Raw genomic sequence first — 20,268 nt, forward strand, 5'->3', positions numbered from 1 at the left:
CTTAGTTAATTTTCGCGGTGAAGTAATAACAGTGAGATTACATCTGAAGCAAGTATAATGGGCTACGTTTACGGTCGCGGGTATATAAGGAATCGAAAATGTCGAAAAGTCATCAGTCGTCCGCGAACGTTAAGAACGCTAACACGGCAAAACATTCAGTTTCTAAAAAGCCTCGGCTTAAGAGTTGGTGGAAAATAACGTGTATATTCTTCTGCTGTCAAAATGGAAGAAATTCTAAATATACAGTCACCCGTGACATTCGATGAGTCGATATCTCATTATGAGATTCATGCTCATCAACCTTACAACGTTTCATCTTACAATAATAGTGATGAAATTCGTATCTCGGTGCAACATCAAGACTTGTGTCTTTTGCCGTCAGCTAGTTCGCTTCATGTATGTGGTAGGCTAACCAAAGCTTATGGTACTCTCGTGAAAAATACAAAGTTGGTAAACAACGCCGTCTGCCATATGTTTGAAGAAATACGATATGAGATAAATGCTATAGAGATCGATAAATGTAAAAATGTCGGATTAATTACTATCATGAAAGGTTGGGTATCGATTAATCCCAGTCAAAGTCTAATCATACAAAATGCCGGCTGGCTCGACGTTGAGGAGAAAGAGAATTTGATGAATAGTGAAAGATACTTTGATATATCTATACCTCTAAGTATGATCCTAGGCTTTACTGAAGACTATCGCAAGGTAGTCATTAACGTGAAGCATGAACTCATTCTCACTAGATCGAGAAATGATCTGAATTCCGTAATACAGACACCTACGAAGGTCGCAACTGTAACTACTGCAGCAGAGTACGAGAATTTCAAGATTGAGTTGATGAAAGTTGAGTGGCTCATGCCATATGTAGTATTATCTAATCAGCATAAAATCCGGATGCTTAGTCATATTCAGAGTAAATTGATCAATATGAGTTTTCGTAGTTGGGAGCTGTACGAATATCCACTGCTTCCCACTACACCCAAACATGTTTGGACAGTCAAAACACCTAATCAGTTAGAAAATCCCTGCTTCGAGATCCTCGGCTTCCAAACAAATAGAAAGGCAGCGAAAGAAATTAATGCTAGTCGTTTCGATCACTGCAATATCAGTAATGTTAAACTCTTCTTAAATTCACAATACTATCCTTATGGAAATCTAAATTTAGATATTGAATGCAATCAATATGCTATGCTCTACGATATGTATGCCAACTTTCAACATGCATACTATGACAAGAGTATTGAGCCTATGCTGAAAAAGCAACACTTCATCAACTGTCTACCTCTTATAGTCATCGATTGTTCAAAGCAGAACGAAGCTTTGAAAAATGCGTCAGTTGATGTTCGGCTGGAATTTGAATCCAAAGATAATTTTCCCACAGGAACCTCTGCTTATTGTTTAATTATACATGATCGCATAGTTCAGTATAATTGCGCAAATGGTGTTGTGAAAAAAACTCGTTTGATTTATTTAATAACACACATTGATATGATATAAAGAAAAGCTTGCTGCTAGTCAGTGTCATTCCGAGATGGAGTACTTAGTGGACATGCAAGGCTTTAAGCAGGCCGGCAATGATTTCATCCTCAAGAAGTTATCTATAGTTTCCCTAAGAGATGATATCGAACCTATTGTACTACTTTTCAAACAGCCTTTTCCATGGCGTCGACTCACAGAAAAGTATAAGCAAGAGAATACATGGTTGGAATATCATTATCATGGTATACCATGGTCATCTGGAGAAATCGAATATGCAGAAATCGGTAAAATTCTTCAGGAAGCCTTGCATGACTCTACTGCAGTAATGGTAATGGGATCTTTGAAGAAGACGTTGTTGGAACGTTTCAAATTCAACGTAATCGACATCTCGGAAATGGGATATCCACCTCTAGACAAGGCCAAACTCGTAACGGTTTGTCCTCATCATAATGGCGCCTATAAAGCCAGCTGTGCTCTTCTCAATGTACTTATGAAGAAATACATGCTAGAGCAATTGGAGAGACAAGGTTCATCCATGGAGTGGGAGTAAAAAAATATTTATGGAGAGGTTAAGTTACATGGTTGAACCTCACAGGTGAGAGCGATGGTTGCGGCTCCCATCACTTATAAATACGAGAAAACTTCCACATCATGCTTATTCGTACATGATGGGTTCACCACCTAGTAGTGCAGGTTATAAGCCTCTTCCTGATTCGTAAAATGATAAGAAACAGGAAAAGAAGGAAAAATCTTCTGCTTGGAAACAGTATTCACAAAAGTTTTCCACAAATACTTATTCTATGCCTGAAAAAGAGGGTTATAAGAGATTTAATTAGCGAGCTAAATTGATTGAATATTAGTCATCCCTCCCGTAGCGGGTAAGTCGGTAAGACGCTCGGCCGGTGACCGCAAGGTTCCCGGTTCAAATCCCCTGCATAGCCAACGATATCTTTTTTTTTTATCTAGAAAATACATATCGGTAAAGAAGCAAGCGGCAAATAGTTGAAGGGGGGGGTAGTGGGGGGGGGGTATATGCATTTTCAATAATCACGTAAAAATGAAATAATTTTACGTTATTTGGTGGGGGTGGGGGGACAAGTGGGGGGCGGTGGGGGGTGGTGGGGGGAGTGTTGCCAAAATAATTATATAATATAGGAAGATATATGTGTGTGTGAGTGTGCGTGTGTGTGTACACACACACATTTATACATATATGTCTGTATATGTATATAAATATCAATAAACATAAAATAGGGGTTTTCATGATTTTTCTCCATATCGGGGGATTCATTTTTGGCTTTTTTTACCTAATATGTTTACTTTTAGTTTTATATACAGCAATAAGATGAGTGATCAACATAAATTACAAGATTCAATGGTTTTTGTAGAATATTAACTCATTACTATTATGTTCTACATTTTTCTGCAAATTTGAGGTTATTTGTGGACCGTATAACTTTTTTTTGGTTTGGCAAATCCTTTCTAGGGACTTGGATTCATATTCTACATACAAAACCCTACAAATTTACGGTTGGACAACCCTTTTATATATAAAATCCAGTTGAATCAACATTTTTGAAATTAAAAATCCCGTTTCTCACCACTGTGCGCCGGTATCAACAACAGAAGGTAACATCGGGCCGTTGACGTCACCACCAGCACCGAGACGCTGCATCGATCGGGGATCTCGCGATCGACAACGCCAGCGTTGATGACGTTATCGCTCTCTCACCGCTCTCTCACTGCTCTCTTACCGCTTGCGCCAGAACTCACATGCCATGTACCATTTCGCCCCCAGGTGGGCCAGAACTGACATAGTTTATCTACTTTCAGTGTTTACTGGTTTTACGATATTAGCACTTAGATTTCTACCTATATCACAAAAGAAAGTATTCATATTTTGTGCTATCTGGAATTTATCAGTAATTCTTTGATTATTTATTTTTATGTAATTTATGGTATCATTACATTTTTTAACTTTCCCAATTTTCATATTTATTATTTCCCAAACTTTTTTTGGGTTATTGGAATTGTTTTGAACAAGATTTGACTCATATTTTATTTTAGCGTCGATAATTACCTTATCCAAAATTTTTGCAGAAGTTTTATATTGTGTTTTCAGTTGATCGTTCTGCACATCTAGTTGCCATAAATTATATAAATACTCTTTAGTTTCACACGACCTCACTATTGTATCAGTTATCCAGTTTTTGCTACCAGTGTGTTTTTTAGCCTTTTTTTAGTTTTTGCCAATTCTACGCATATCTTGACCTCATTCAACAATTTATCTACAGCTAAATTTGGATCATTCATCGACATAATTTCATCCCAGTTTTAGAAATTGCAGAATTTGTTCATTTTTTGTAATTTAAGAAAACATGTGGTTTATTAGTTGCTTCCTTCAGCTTATTTACAGCAATGATGATCGAGTAATGGTCCGTTATATCATGCCTAAGCTTATATGTGGCTGTGTTTATGTTAAGAGACTTAATGAAAATATTGTCGATACATGGTCCCTTGGCTCTACCAATAGGTAGCTTTGTAATACCTACAAAACCAGGAATATATCCCTTATCGAGAAAATTACACAAAAAATCTTGACTATTGTGATCACAGTCTAGCAGGTCTATATTAAAATCACCTATTACTAAGTGATATTTTACATTTCTCTTTTTAGTTGAGTACTCATAAAGGTCTATCTGTACAAAGCCGATATTTCAAGACTACTTTTATCGTTTAATGTTATCCTAGTATTGATTATTTTAATTTATCTGCTTCAACAACTTAGATTTGTTGGACTAGATTGTTATTGACAAATACAATGACTCCATCATTCCTATTTATCCTACTTTGGTTATAGTAAGTTATATATAATTATAATCTGAGCCATTCAGTTGGTATAAATTATAATTAACTTGCTCAAAAACTTCAGAACATATCACAATCGCTGTTTTGATAGCTAAACTCTATTAAAATTTTTATTTTATCAAAAATTGCATTCATAAGCACTTGAACATCACAATATTATAAAAGCACACGCCCGTGCTTATCACATTTACAATGATGAAATCCGAACTCAACAAAATGGAAAAATTGGAATACCTTTAAATACCAATTTTTATTATCCTAAACATAAAAATGACATAGTGTCCGCTGAAGTAGCTTTTCAATTTAATTTTGGTATGTATGCGAATCCGATTTTTTCAAAAGACGGAGATGCTATTATAAAAATTAGAGTAGCAGAAAATAGTTATTTTGAAGGATTACCGCGTTCAAGATTGCCACAATTTTCTGAGGAATGGATTAACTACATGAAGTATGTTTATTTTATTTTATTTACTTTATATGAATATACTTTTAAACTGTTATACAAACGTACAATTTAAAAAAAAATGATAAATCAAATGTTACAATTTTGCATGTGATCTGTAAGAATTAAATTTCAATTTAATTTTTTAGAAATACTTTCGATTTTATGGGACTTAACCATTACGCTAGTTACCTCGTAGAACCCGCACACCATCAAACAACACAATTTATGTAAATGATCTTGATATCATTTATAGTCAAGACGAAAGTTCGCCAAAAACATCAAGCGAATTGCTCGGAGTACGTTTCTCCTTAATTTTTTACTCTCATTTTTTTAATATTTATATACATACTTTTATTTCTTACTCTAAGTATAAAAATCTTAGTAACAAAAGCATTTTCTATTTATAATAATTAAAGACTAATGCTCGTTAATTTTATTTTAAACTATATAGGAATCGAGTAATCTCTACAAGCAGTTTTCTTAAATTTCTTTATTGCGCCAACGTTTCGAAAGATTATATCTTTCCTCTTCAGGGCATCGATAAAACACATGAAAAAACTTCGTTGTCACATAACGATTACAAGCACTGTTGTCCAGGGCAGAAGAGAGTGCTCTCGTTGTCTAACGCACCGTTCTCGGCTTGATGGTCTTGAGCGCCAAGTGTCATTTGCTGGTCGTTGGAGCAGCTTCGGCAGTCGTCGTTACGGCGCTCGCCAATTGTGGCGAACTCTGCTGCACTAATATGTGAGGGCTGACCGAAACTGCTGTAACGGAAGAAGAAGGAAAACCTTGTCGTTCATTGTCGACTTATTCTGAAGAAACAAGGGTATAAGGTCTTGGAGAGAAGATATAGTTGCCGTTGAGGAGGCTGAAATACAAGTCGAACAACCATAGATACGGAGGTCGGCATTGCAGGGGACGGGGTCGTTAATCTACATTACTCAAACATAAGAATCTAAGACATATCAGACAAGAAATCATTGGAGATAATAAAACGCATTTTGGTTAAATAGCAAATTCAAAGTATAATAGGGTCGCGCTGCTCCCCGACGGCACAGTGTATAAAAACTTATACTTGCCATTGGGGCGCTGCCGGGCCCCTTGATGAATTTAACTAACGCAACACTAAGAAAATGATTTTATTAGCCAATCGGCACTTGGCTCTACTTTGAAGCGGATAAAATAATTCTAGTCCACACAGTAATGGACGCAAGGAAAAAAAAGAATTGCAGAAGGTTAGAGCACAAAATAATTGACTTACTTTTGTTGGGCTGCTGTAGACTGCTCTGCTGTGGAAGTCGTCGTTGTAGTCGTCGACAACTCACACAGAGTTTCAAAATAAATACCAAATTAATTTTCTTTTATCTCGATTGCACTAGGATACAAGAGTATTTATACGAAATAATTTTTTTATAACACGTGCATAAAAAAGACCATTTTCGGCGCCTATAAACTGGGCCGCTGTTACAATGCCGCTACTCTAAGCGGGTCTTAGGCGTTGTCGTCCAGATGGGACGGGTGAGTGCCTATCACCACTACACAGCGCGTCCTTAGGTTGCGGATAGAGGAACAGCCCCTGAGAAAGAGGTTAGCTGCGAATAAATTGAATAAGCAGCCGCGGACAGCCGATAGGAACAGGCGTGGGTGTGCTAAGCCCACACTGTCGAACGCATTCATCTAGAAACACTACGCAAGCACCACAACAACAAAAACACTTCATCACACATTACAAAAATGGGCAAAAATCATGCTGCCGAGGAGGATGCGGGAGCGATGACAACTGCCCCGAAAGGGGATGTGTAGAATGATTCGTCACCTGGTCTTACGCGGTAACGATGCCAGCGAAGGCGCGCTGCCTTGCAGGGGGGCGTTAGGATGCGAGAATGAAACCGTAGTGTGTCTGACGACGAATTGACACTGTCCTCGTCAAAGTCGGAAAGCTCTCATACTTAGTTCTAGAGAGGTATCGGGGTTATCACCTCTAGAACGGTGGACTCACCTGCGATCGGAACAGGATCCGAAGCGCGCGGGTTTAACATAACATCATGGCTCAAAAAAATCAAATCCGAACCAAAAGGGACTTAAGGGTCGGAACTTGGAATGTTCGCAGTCTATACAGAGCAGGCGCGTTTAAAGAACTCGTAAAAGAAGCTGATAGGTACAATCTAGATTTGGTAGCAATACAGGAATCGCGGTGGCCAGATGTCGGAGTACTAGCATCGGGTAACTTCACGTACCTGTATGGGGCCGGGAGTGGGGGATCTCTAGGCACCGGATTTCTCGTAAGCAAAAGCATCATACATTCGGTTAAAAGTTTCAAATCCGTCAATGATAGGCTCTCGTACATCATTATCGAAGGAGAATGGTATAGATATGTATTTATTAATGTACACTGTCCTACGGAGGACAAAGAAGAAGAAGCTAAGGATCTCTATTACGAAACTTTAGAGCAGGTAATCGACCAGTTCGCGTCTTACGACACAAGAATAGTATTAGGCGATTTCAATGCTAAAATAGGTAGGGAGGAAATGTTTAGGCCTACTATAGGTAAGGAAAGCCTGCACGAAGCCAGCAATGATAACGGTATTAGGGTCATAAATTTCGCGGCGGCAAAAGATCTTATAATCAAAACTACGTGTTTTAAGCACAAGAACATACAAAAGGCAACGTGGACATCGCCGGACGGGGCCACACAGAACCAAATTGATTATTTCCTCATTGAAAAAAGACGTCATACTAATGTTCTTGACGTAAGGGCTTACAGAGGGGCAGATAGCGACTCGGACCACTTCTTAGTAGTAGCCAAATTAAGAGCTAGACTAGTAGCGAATCAAAATAGTAAGCGAGCAAACAAGGTAGAAAGCTTCGATATTGAGAAACTACGAGATAGAACAGAGCGAATTAGGTACCAGATAGAAATTAATAACAGGTTTCAGGCACTTGAAGAAGCAAACACATCGCCGGAGGGGAATGACGAACCGAATAGCTTATGGGGGGACATTGAAAAAACGGTAAAAGAGGCCGCGAACAAAGTACTGGGTAAAAAGAAAAAGCCAAAGAGCAAACCATGGTTTGACGAAGAGTGCGAACTCTGGTTTGAAAGGCGCAAAAAGGCTAAATTAGATAGCTTACAAAATAGAAGCGATAGGACCGTAAAAGAGTATTCTAACGTAAGGAAACAGACGAGCGCGATCTACAGAAATAAGAAGCGGGAGTATCAAAAGAATCTTATTAGGAGAATAGAAACTAACAGTAAGGAAAATAACCCCCGCGAAATGTACAGAGGGATTAACGCCATCAGAAAGGGTTTTAGGAGTAGAGCGCAATTGATGAAGGACGAAAACGGGGACCTCGTAACAAATGACAACGAATTACTGTCGCTGTGGAAAAATTATTTCGATAAATTATTAAACGTGCACGAAAATAGCGAAGAATTAGGGGACGAAATTCACACTGCTGAACCCCACGTGGAGGAACCGAGCTACCAAGAAGTAGAGGCTGCGATTAAAAAACTAAAAAACAATAAAGCCGCAGGAAATGACTCTATACCAGCTGAGTTACTCAAATATGGGGGCGTCGAGCTCACTTTCAAAATCTATAAACTAGTATGTGCCATCTGGAAAAATGAAACAATACCCGAAAATTGGAAGGAATCTATCATTATACCGATTTTTAAAAAGGGGGATAAGACAGACTGCAATAACTATAGGGGTATTTCACTTTTAGCAACGTGCTACAAAGTTCTGTCAAACATAATACAAGCTAGACTCACTCCATTCGCGGAAGATATAGTAGAAGATTATCAGTGCGGATTTCGGCTCAACAGATCAACGAGCGATCAAATGTTTACCATAAGACAGTTGTTAGAGAAAAAGTGGGAATTTTGCGAAACCATACACCAACTATTTATAGATTTTAAAAAAGCGTACGGCTCTATTAAGCGAAGCAAAATGTATCAAATTCTAGTACTTCTCGGTGTACCGAAAAAACTCGTGAGATCAATTCAAATATGTCTGAACGGAAGCACGGGAAAGGTCCGAGTAGGCGGTAATGTATCAGAACCCTTCATGATACGCGATGGTTTAAAACAAGGGGATGGGCTCTCTACGGTGCTGTTGTTAACTTAACGTTAGAGTATGCCGTTAGAAAAATGCAGGTTAGCCAGCTGAGCGCAACGCTTAATGGAACAACGCAGATACTAGGCTACGCAGATGATTTGGATATACTGGGGGATTGTAGGGAAACGGTAGCAAGAAACGCGGAAATCCTCATAAAAGCGGTGGAGTATACAGGATTAGAAGTGAGTGAATCAAAAACAAAGTACATGATTGTGGATAAGCTAGGCATCTGCAGAGGGGAGGAAGATCTCAGAGTTAGGAATTTTACTTTTGAAAAGGTTAGCGAATTCAGGTATCTGGGTACGACCATAAATGATAGAAACGAGATTAATGTCGAAATAAATAAGAGACTCCATTCGGGTAATGCTTGCTTCTACGCCGTGAGTAATTTACTTAAGTCGAGGCTGTTGTCTAAAAACGTTAAAATAAGAATATACAGGACAATAATACTGCCGGTGGTTCTGTACGGGTGCGAAACGTGGGCTCTCACTAAGCAGGCGGACAACCGTTTTAGGCTATTTGAAAATAAAGTCTTGCGAAAAATATACGGGCCGCAGAAAGATGAGGAAACCGGGGAATGGAGGAGACTACACAATGATGAGTTACACAATCTGTACGCGTCACCAAATATTAACAGAATAATAAAATCGCGCAGATTGGGATGGGCAGGGCACGTAGCGAGAATGGGAGACAACCGTACGGCAGCGCGTGTCATGAAGGGCAGGCCGATGGTAACGCGACCTCTAGGTAGACCTAGACGTAGATGGGAGGACAACGTAAAAGCGGATCTAGTAGATATAGGACGGGTGGGTGTCGATCGGAGAGGTGCATCTTGGGTGGGGTTGACACAAGATAGGGCAGCGTGGAAGGCTTGCGTAGATGAGGCGATGAACTTTCGAGTTCCAAATGCCATGTAAAAAAAAAATAAATAAATAAATAAACTGGGCCGAAAATGGGGTTTTCCGAGCGTCACACAAAAAGTAGAGCGAGAGTCCCTGATCACAATACATATATCAATTAATCCATTTTCGCTCCTTATATAGGTAGAACGAGCCTACAATAATTGGAGAATCGGAAATCGAGAGGCGAAAACGACCATTTTCGGTCCGCTCGATTCATTTTTTTTTTTGTTCATCTCCTTACTAAAGCTTTAAATAGTTAAAAACTGTTGAAACAATTTCCGAAATATCAAAATTTTCAAAATTCTCAAAATTTTTCAAAATTTGCAGTTTATTAAATTTTTGATTTACTAAATTTTAAAAGCTTTACTAAAAATATATTTAAATAAATAATATATATATATATATATATATATATATATATATATATGTATACACACATATATATGAATCTATATACGCCCACCGTAATGGACGACTCGAAAAACTCCATTCTCGATCCACTTCATAGGTGACCCAAATGGTCTTCCTTATACACTTGTTATAAAAAGCACGGTGAACAACGAGGGGCGAATGTGCTTTTCCAGACTCGTATGATGTTTGAACACTCGTGTCCGTCTCGGGCGCCTACGGCGCCCTCGACTCCCACTCGTGCTCAAAACATTACCCTCGCTAGAAAAAACCAATTTCCCCCCCTAGTTGCACAATATACTATTTCATTAATCATTTGATCTTTCCAATATGAAATTTATTCGATTACTTCGATTCATTTGCGCAAACTCTTCCGGATTCCATCAAATCTTCAAGCAACACCGAACACCCGACTACTATAAGGCGGATTTCGAGCGGATAAACAAAGCACTCTTGGATATTGATTGGAATGGTGCTTTAGGGGGCCCTTTGGAGTCCTTCGATTGTAAAATAAATAAATTTTATAAGGTATTATTGTTTGTGATAAATGAGTTCACGTCCCTCTATAGATCTTCACCCAATCAGTATCCAAGATGATGTAACGTTGAATTGATAAATTAAATAGAGATAAGAAAGCGGCCTACTGCGAGTGGAAAAGCACTGACAGGTTATCTAGTCAAATAGAGTTTAAAAGGCTCAGAGCCTTGTGCATTAGAAAACCTAGAGTTGCATATAAAAACTACTTGATTTCTGTACAAAGCGGGCTTCGTAAAAATTTAAGGCACTTTTGGTCATTTATTAAAACTCGTAATGATAATGGCGGTATCCCAGCAAACATGCGTATGAGTTGTAGTACAGCAAACTCTCCTAATGAAGTTGCAAATCTCTTTGCGCGTTGCTTCGCATCAGTGTACAGCGAGTCGGTGGTGGCTGATCTGGATGTGGAGTTGTGTGAATTCACCTTCGACAACCTCCAGATTACTGAATCAGAATTAAAAGTCGCATTGTCAACCTTGGAAAAATGTAAGCAGTGGGTCAGATTCTGTCACTTTAATTGTATTAAAGAAATGCTCTGAGTCCCTTTTTCCTCCCCAGTTGCGCAATATACTATTTCATTAATCATTTGATCTTTCCAATATGAAATTTATTCGATTACTTCGATTCATTTGCAAAATCCAGTTTATTGACCAAATAGGTATGTAAACGCCAATAATATATATGAAGCGACCGCACACTTGAGGATGAGGACCATTCCCTGCATGGTAAAAAATTTCGAAGGCAACCCCGGCGCATGAACCCCGCTCAATCGTCGGTCGCATATAAGCCCCGAAGCGATGAGCGAATCGACGGAGATTTCTCTCGTATGATGCGCGCGGCTATGTGATTCCATTCCATTCCATTTTGTACGAAGAGTGCGATCGTCGTTAGACTGACCACTGACCGGTTCTATCTATTGTTTATGTCTAATTTCGTATAAGATACATCGTTTGCTGAGATAGCTGGAAAAGCTCTATTCTCGCGTCGGCAGAGCACAAGAATATCAAGTCAATCCAGGCACTCGATGAAGAGGTCGACGACCTTTAAAGCAGAGGAAGCACCATCTCGCGGACGCGTAATTAGAAAACTCGCGGGGAGAGATGCAGCAGCGGAGCGAGGAAACGCGAGTCGCGACCCCGTAGGCGCGTCCCGGCCTCGCGCCCGCGCACACATCAGACAGTCGAGCGAGGCCTATCGATCGTTGCCGTGGGGGGCGCCCCAAGTGAACGCGCGCACACCCCGGCTACCGCCACCACCGCGACGACCCCACCAGCCAGCAGGCGCTGCGCCGGAAACACAATCTCGCCATTCAGAGCGCGGCGCCCCCGTGCATCGTCAGTATCGGCCAGTGCATCTTATCACTCGTACATACCTGCGGCGCTCCGAAGGCATCCTGGACGACTGTCCCGACGACGACACCGGGAGTGCGCGCGAGTGTCGCTTTTCGCGTTTTCCCGAGAGAGCCTTCTCCGCTTCTCGCAGCAGGTAAATAGACCGACGAGGTGAATCGTGGCTCTTACGCTCGCGTCGCATGCTCAAGTCGCTCGTCCTGCATCACGTGCGGAAGCGTGTGCGGCGCTTCTTTCTGCTGTCATTGTTGTTGCCCCTGCCTCTGCTGTTGTCGTTGCGGCTGTTCTCGTTGTCGTTCTTGCCTCTTGTTCCGTGCCCGACGGACTCCGGAGAAAATGGTGTTGCCGAGTGTGTAATTGTGGGACTCGAAGACTTGGTTCGACGTAAAAGACACGAGCTAAAAGCTAAAAGACACAAGCTCTTTCTGTGCTATGAAAATTAATAAAATACATTAGGGTTCGCGTAGACGCATCGTGATAATCGTTACTTAACAGTAAGGCACTAAACCGAAGCCACTTTTACCGAAATTAATTTGTGTTATGTTGCATAACTGTAATAACGCGAGAACTTCCAAAAAGTCAAATTACTGCAGTCTGACGGATGATTACAGTTATTCACCCTAACTTAAACAAACCGCGGTGGAGATTAAAAGTTACACGTGATGATCAACATACACCATTTTGAAAGATTATTAACTATCGGCAATCGTAAATAAACACCAAACAAAACAATGAGAAAAATTTGCCCGTATTGCAAAATTAATTAATGCTGTTTCGTTGTTTCAGTGCGACAAATTACGTTCGTTATGATTAAAAATTATGTTACGAAGGCAAACATAAACGTAACGTATTTTGTACCGAAAAAACCAAGTTGAGGGCATATCTAAAATATTAACAACAAATAACGCTGAAAAAATATAAATGAACCGAATACCCTGCAAATAATAATACTATTGATATGAAGTAAATATTGATTTTAGTTAAAAATAAGTCTATTATATTATTAAATTAAGTTATATAATCAAGTGAATATTAGTTTATATCGTCGGTCCCTACGAAGAGTACGGTTCAGATTTGCCACGAAGACTAGTACATTACAGATCTTTCCCACATTAAAAAATGTAATTGTTTTAGAGAAAAACAAATAGTTATTTTGCTTAAAACTAATAAAATTGCAGTATCATTAAAGTTGCTAAAAATTTTTTTAAAAATTTCGAAAGTCGTTCGAATATATATATATATATATATATATATATATATATATGTGTGTGTGTGTGTGTATATATATATATATACACGCACACACTCTGCGACCGTGGGTATCATCAAAGTACGTACTGAATAATAGAAACATTTATTACTAGTCTCGCAACTTGCCTATACTGTCATAGAATAGACGTGAACTTGACTCGTAGAGTCTACTACCTTGAACTTTTGTATAAAGCAGTCTAGCGTCCATTACTAAATGCTTATTAACCAAGAAATGAAAAGAAATACAATTATTTGTACACTAACTTTTTGAATTTGGATAAAAATGTTATGTAATTGCATTATGCTTATTTAGATGCTAGTTGTCTCTTCCCATACGAATAGGTCAAATCTAATAAAACGAATAACAAATAACGATGAACCTGATCTAATTTTATAATTTTCTGCTTAGAAGACAAAAAACTGAGAAGAATAAATCCGCACAAGGTTTTAGTATCGGATGCTTATATCGATCCAATAAAGGCGTATTTTATAACGTAACGACCCGTGTAAAAAAACAGTTAGCGACGCAATAAACATATCAAGTTTTTTATATCTTCGGGAAAAAAATCCGTTAAAAATAACTGGCCGAAGACACACAGGGGGCTAATATTTTAAAAGGCATGCCATATTATATCTTGGCAACTATAACGTTTATCAATTGTGTTATTTATAGTTGCACGCAAAAGTACAGCTTTATTAATAATTAATTATCTGCTTACATATACAGCAACAGCATGTATCGAAAAACAGATATTCATTTTGATACTATCAGCTCATAGTGTATTTTATCTATACCTGCGGAAAATTAAGAAATCTTGGATTATGCTATCATGTTGCTGTTATTTGTACCCAAATTCAATTATGTCTTTTTCTCTACTTACAGCGCTGTACCTCCTATTGAAATCGACTGTACGTTCTTGTGAAATCAACTCGGACCATCAATACAATTTCTACATAGGACAATATAAGCATGTAGACCTGCTAAACACGTCATTGCCGTATTGCCTAGGCTTTTGTTTCGTGATTCGACACGTTCTTTTACTAGATCGATCGTCGTTTTCTTTTTTTTTCACGAATTTATCTGTTTGTTCTGCTGGTAAATTACCACACCCTTAGAGAGTTCTATGCATACGCATTCGTATTACAGAAATACTGGAAAGATTAATTGACTGGACCTGTAAAGCCAGAAACAGCAACAAAACAGCATTTGAATTTATAATTGTACGAGCATAACCTTCTCAATTTCTATACGTTTTTCAGCTATTTATACATCGACAAACTTTAGACCGTGAGCGTAGCGTCTGTAAGAAGTTGACAAATATTAGCATTTAAAGTGGCGCCGGGACAAGCAATCACAAGAGATACAAGATCCTCGCAAGTGCTTTTTATATTTTCGGGTCCGTTTTTCCTTTGGTACAAATCTCCAAATACATACGCACGAAATCAAACTCCGGGCATAGAAATAAGGTGAAGCAAAGTCGTTCAAAAGCACTTAGCAAATATCTCCCTGTCTCCTCGAGCGATTCATCACTCGGCAGTTTTATTTTCCCGTTTCTTTATCGTTCTCCCGGCCTCTTTTCTCATACACGCCCGACTGACAGATCTCGTCGGGTCAGCGACAGCAGCGCGTCCTCTACCCTTCTCAGATTTACGAGTCAATATTCCGACCCTCCAACAGTAAAGTTCCAGTTTCCAATTTATGTGGTCCTTTCATTGTGCTTTTTAATGTTCAGCTTCGACCGAGCTTGCGTCTTGAAAATGTGGAAATAAACGAAGGAAATTTCATTATATCAATACACGATGTCTTACATTTTTCGGAAATGTCCGCAAAAGAACACAATGCATGTGCAGGAATAATTGAGGTTACGCCGCGCACACCCTGTACTTGAGGATTAGATAATCGCGCGCGGTTCTGATGTCGGTACAATGAGAGAGCAGACAATGGCTGTCAAGACGGCAAATGAAAAGACAGCCAGATATTCGACAGGATAACAAATACGTGCGAGCAGCGAATATTCACATAAAGAATTTGACGGTATTCAATCCTGTCCTGAGACTAGGGGAGAGTTTTCTTGATAGTTATACCTGTGGCCATTTTTGGATATATAAAACTTTCTGTCGCGCGATCAAAATTCAAATTTCTACTTTAGTAGAACAAGAGCGCATGCATGAGCCATTGAGAATCATAAAATTTTCAAAAACGATTTGTTTTCCTTAAATCTCTACTTATTTACAAAATTCAAACATTTATTAATGCGTTATTGTATATTAACTCAAGATGAAACGAATTTTTTGATAACTTTATTAGCATAACATATGCCAGGACTTGCGTCAATTAATATAACCTCGATGTATGTTAAAAGGCTGTATTTGTCGTGAAAACATGATAAATAACCATCATAATATACACATTAAAATTCATTGATTACAGACTTCTATTCTCTATCGACCGGCCCTTGAAGTCGAAGCGTCTCTTCGAATGTTACACTTGGAAAACCTCGTTCGATTATATCTTCATTATACAAGAGGTGAAATGTTCATTCAGCCGTGTATCTAAATAATGATTCATTACAGTGTCTTCGAACGATATATTATATGGAGACTATAGGAATAATTCCTTGAGTGTTAATAAAAAATTTCTCATAATAAACAATTTTACGAATCCGACAACAAAACCAAAAGTACATGTCGGTCTGATGCAAAAACTCCTCGGATCCGTTCGAACTATTCGAAGTAATGCGAAAAGTGCAAGAGGGGACGCACAAAGCTGCGAGAGGTCGGGAGAGCTAAATCGAGTTACGTATAAGAGTGAAATCAAGGATCATAATGCATGGAGTCGGCAAAAGTCGCACGAGGCATTGGAGGGAGACGGTGACGTCTAAAGCGAGCAAGAGAGAATTAGCGCAGGAGATATAGAGGAAAACGAGGCGACGCAGCTTTTTTCCGTGCGCAGTCGGCGCTTTGCCATCAGGCTAATAGGCTCGGCTGGTGCCCCGCGGCAAACCACCTGGAAGTCGTTTTTCGCCAAAGTTCGCTTCCTGCTCTGTGGTGCCTCTCTCGTGCCCTCTCTTATACTTTCCCTTTGCTTTTCGCTCTTCCCTGCATTTTTACGACCGATGCGCGGAGCGGGTTCCTCCGCGTTGATGAACGGATTTTCCCAGATGATCGGAAAAAGTATCGTTTGGCCTCGAGGAAGTGCGAAGAATAAGAGTTTTTTGCTCGACTGTAATAAGCAGGGTTCAAGTTATGAAGGCTCGATGTGAACGATGACATAGTGACGCTGATGAAAAATTAAATGTCAGGATCGATCGGATTGTTTGTATAATTGAAAGAAAACTAGAAATATAAATCTGTATGTCGAAATATTTCACAATCGAGTCGTTGTCGAGTACGATATATAATGAATGTTTCATAAATGGGAGCATAAATGATTCATCATTCTTTTATAATCATGGACTCAAATAGACTCAATACGTACATTATTAAGCACCCGCGGTGCTTTGATTTTTCGTTATACTGAATCTTGTATCTGTATGGATCTTTCGAATTTTTTGTTATCCATACAAGACTACTATATTATATAGTTAGCAATCGTATAGTTCAATTGGAAAGTCATTTAAGGATCCATATGTAGAAGAGTGATCTGTGATAATATATATATATATATATATCAGTTGTATATTAAGTCAAGAACTGAGAGTGTAGACCTTTCCATAAAAAATACATCTAATTTTTCAGTAGTGCGTTTTTTTTAAATATAAATAAATCACGTACAAATAATATGTACCGTTCTCTGTTTCAGCCGAGGAACTCGAGCGCGAGCGCGCCTCTCCAGCCGAACAGCAAGTGCCACTCGTTCAACATGAAAAGCACGTCGAGGACAACGGAGTCGCTTCAGAGGCCGAACGAATAACAGCCTCGGCGAGTGAGGGATTAGCCCCGCGGCCGACTGTGTGCACCTATATACCTATACTCATTATTGCGGGCGTCAAGCTTCGACTGCTCCTGTGCGCCTCTCGTCCTCGCGAATCGATTCCGAGCGCGTGCACGACTCGCAAGCCGACCGCCGAAATAGAACGCGTGTCTGCGGACGCGCTCGGAACTCCGCCAACGGACTGAGCAAGACCTGTGAGAGCGCATCCTAGATCTATGTCACCCGTTATCGGCGGCCGATCGTTCGCGGGAAGCGCGAGTTGATTCGCAGTGAAAAGTGCGCCAGTGCTTCGTCGTGATGAAGAATTCGTGCACACCGAGTGACGCCGTGCGCCGAGGAGAAATATGTTCGTGAACGTGTGGTCGCGGCAAAGTGCAAAAAAGTTGTAAAAGTTATGCGCGATAAGCCGACTTTTCCAAGCCTCGACAAGCATCAGCCTCGTAAAACTAACACCGTCAAAATTTCGTAAGAGAAACCGCAAGCTTCTGATTGTCCTCGGGAGGATCGACACCCGAGTTTTTTTCCCGGAGATGTCCGAAACGGAGCAGAAGCAGCCGACGGTGGCTGCGCCGCCTCCGACGCCGGCCGTAACGCAGGTGACGATCCAGCCGCCGGTGCTGCAAGTCGCCTCGCGGATGCTGCGCTCCCCGAGCCACGAAAGCGTCACCACAGACCTGTCGCTCTTCAGCGTCTCCTCGATAGCCAGCGACGCGAAATGCGCGAACCGTCTGGCGACCTTCAAGTCCTACAGCGACGTACACCTCTCGGGTAGAGGACCTTCGCCGAACCCCGACTCCAGACTGCAGATACAGGGCAACAGGTGAGCGCGATGCAGATCGTCGCTTATTCCTTCCGTGCTGATATGAGATTTGCAATTTTAAAACAATTACTCTTGAATTTCACGCTGCACCAAGCTAGATCTCGCGCGCTCTTGTGCGCTACGAGATTAAGAGTGCTCCACACCTTGAGTGACCCGCCACCTAGCGAAGAAAACGTTTTTTGTTTATTATAATTAATTGACTAACTTTATCATCGTAAATCGAGTTTCAAAAATTAAATAATAACGGCTTGTTTCGTCGGAAAAAGTAAAATTGTAGTTAGCAAAATGGTCACTGCTTCTTAAAATTTGTCCGACAGAATAAAATGTGAATTTAAACTTTTACCTAATAAACTTAATTTTGTAATATTCCTTGATACAGACTACACTTGCTGAAACTCACTAACACCCACTTTTCAACCTTTAAGTTTGTTTAAATTATTAATGGTTATTCAGACGTAACGTGGGGGCGCTGCTAAAAATTCGAACTTCTAGCATAAGTGTGGAGCACTCTTAAACTCAGCCGACTCAGGCCGGGTTGTGGATTTCATTATATGATACTCCGGGGACTGCACGTTCCAAAGCTTAATTGGAATCGCGCGACGTATTCTCTTCCCGTCACGCCAGATTCGGATCGTAGCCTTATTCATTGCGTGAATACTTTCTACTACGCTTGAATTAATTGCACTGAATATGCATCGTATTTCTGTATTCCATTGCTCGTACTGCAATATATCTTCGCAATATCTTCAACGCGTAAAAAAGTGACGAGCCTAAAAGCATCGCTAACGGCAACAGGTGAACGCAGGAATGAAACACGTTGATACTCGGGCTAGCGATGCGAAGGGGGACGAGTGCGGTAGCACTCTCAGCCGTCGTGCGCTCGAAAACGTGAGTGCGAACACGATGCGACTTTTCCGCGCGCTGCTTGGTCGATGGTGAACGAGCACCTCGATTACACCTTGTGTTTGGGTTAATACAGTGCGTACATAGACGTAGCTCATGGCTTGCGCAAATAACGAGCAGGCACACCTATACTGCATCGCGCTTTTTGGTTCATTACAACGCAATTTAGATATTCGCAGAATTTTTTATTTTTTAACGGAATCATTGCGCATTTTCCGTGCGAGAAAATGCTCAAACACATATGAATAGCCATAAGAACATATCTAGCCGTCAGTATACCTGTTTCCTATTATCGAATGCATTCGGTGCGTGCAACGCGTGATATTAACACATGAATTTATGTACAAAATAAACGTACTTCACTTTATACAGTGTACTGCTCCACGCAGCATTGTATTCAAGCTTTCCTCTTGATTTTGATGTACTATTGGCATCAGCGACTCCGATTTATCAAAACTGCAATAGAAAACGATACGGACGTTAGCGTGACACAAGCATGGGATCACGATGGAACTAGTCTAGGCGCTGAGCACTTTTCGTCGGAATTAATTGGCCAGTAGATCACCAAGGTGATTACTATGTATTTAACAAGTTTGATAAAATAGAGAAAAAATCGCGATTTTGACCTGATTTTAATACTAAAGCTTTTTCAGAAAATCTTATAGGGACATTTTCGATTTCGTATTCGATGTAAAAAATCTCAAAAACTGTTCTCTGGGTTAAAATAACATAATTTTTTAAATATATTCTAAATATTTGTTAAAAACAAATTACCTGACCACTTTTGGGCATTCCTGCAGTCTCGAAATTCGTGTTCAGGAGGCAAAAATACATAGAAATAGCCTTGGTGATCTACTGGCCATTCAAGTCCGACGAAAAGTGCTCGGCGCCTAGACTAAACGTTTTCAACGAAAGTTTCTCCCACCGAAAAGTCGTTTGCCGCGTCGCGTCAAAGTATAACTTTGTTAACGAGCCTGTTTGCCGGAACGACGAAATAACAGAGGAGTCAGGTGGAAATCAATTTATCGTCCATAGCGCGCACCTAGCGTCCCGGCTCCGAGTGCGTATACACATTATATTACTGCACATCTCTCGTTATTTGATTAACCGTCTGAGAAAATTAATTTAGTGCATCGCGCAGCAGCTCGCTCGGGAAATACGCGACTGATGTAGGTGCAGCTTTCTGCAGCGGGCATACTGGAAGTGACGGCGGCTCCCGCTGGCTTGCCCGTCCTAATTCTGATAAGTAAT

General features: G+C 40.1%; 2 protein-coding genes and 1 long non-coding RNA gene across 6 annotated transcripts in view; 2 read left to right on the forward strand and 1 right to left on the reverse strand.

Moving 5' to 3' along the window:
• The window catches only part of LOC100678221, a 42,683-nt gene that overhangs the window by 17,314 nt on the left and 5,101 nt on the right, over nucleotides 1-20,268 (forward strand). The window contains exons 1-3 of one of the 4 annotated variants that reach the window (XM_031924175.2): nucleotides 12,030-12,245; nucleotides 15,792-15,888; nucleotides 17,163-18,114. In XM_031924175.2, coding sequence (XP_031780035.1) covers nucleotides 17,825-18,114 — 290 coding nt within the window. In that variant the 5' untranslated portion in view covers nucleotides 12,030-12,245; nucleotides 15,792-15,888; nucleotides 17,163-17,824. Of the gene's footprint in view, nucleotides 1-12,029; nucleotides 12,246-13,460; nucleotides 14,758-15,791; nucleotides 15,889-17,162; nucleotides 18,115-20,268 lie in introns of those variants that run through there. The other 3 variants (XM_003425366.5, XM_008204132.4, XM_032600214.1) reach the window with 3 other exon arrangements.
• LOC116416314 lies at nucleotides 223-1,500 on the forward strand. Its single transcript, XM_031924145.1, has one exon. It carries the CDS (start codon nucleotides 223-225, stop codon nucleotides 1,498-1,500), a length of 1,278 nt encoding a protein of 425 aa, XP_031780005.1.
• On the reverse strand, nucleotides 19,182-20,198 carry LOC116416320. Its single transcript, XR_004226775.1, has 2 exons — nucleotides 19,792-20,198; nucleotides 19,182-19,473 (listed from the first exon to the last, which is right to left on the reverse strand). It is a non-coding gene; the product is annotated as an uncharacterized LOC116416320 (long non-coding RNA).

This window comes from Nasonia vitripennis, chromosome 1, assembly GCF_009193385.2.
Source record: "Nasonia vitripennis strain AsymCx chromosome 1, Nvit_psr_1.1, whole genome shotgun sequence".
Lineage (NCBI taxonomy): Eukaryota > Metazoa > Arthropoda > Insecta > Hymenoptera > Pteromalidae > Nasonia > Nasonia vitripennis.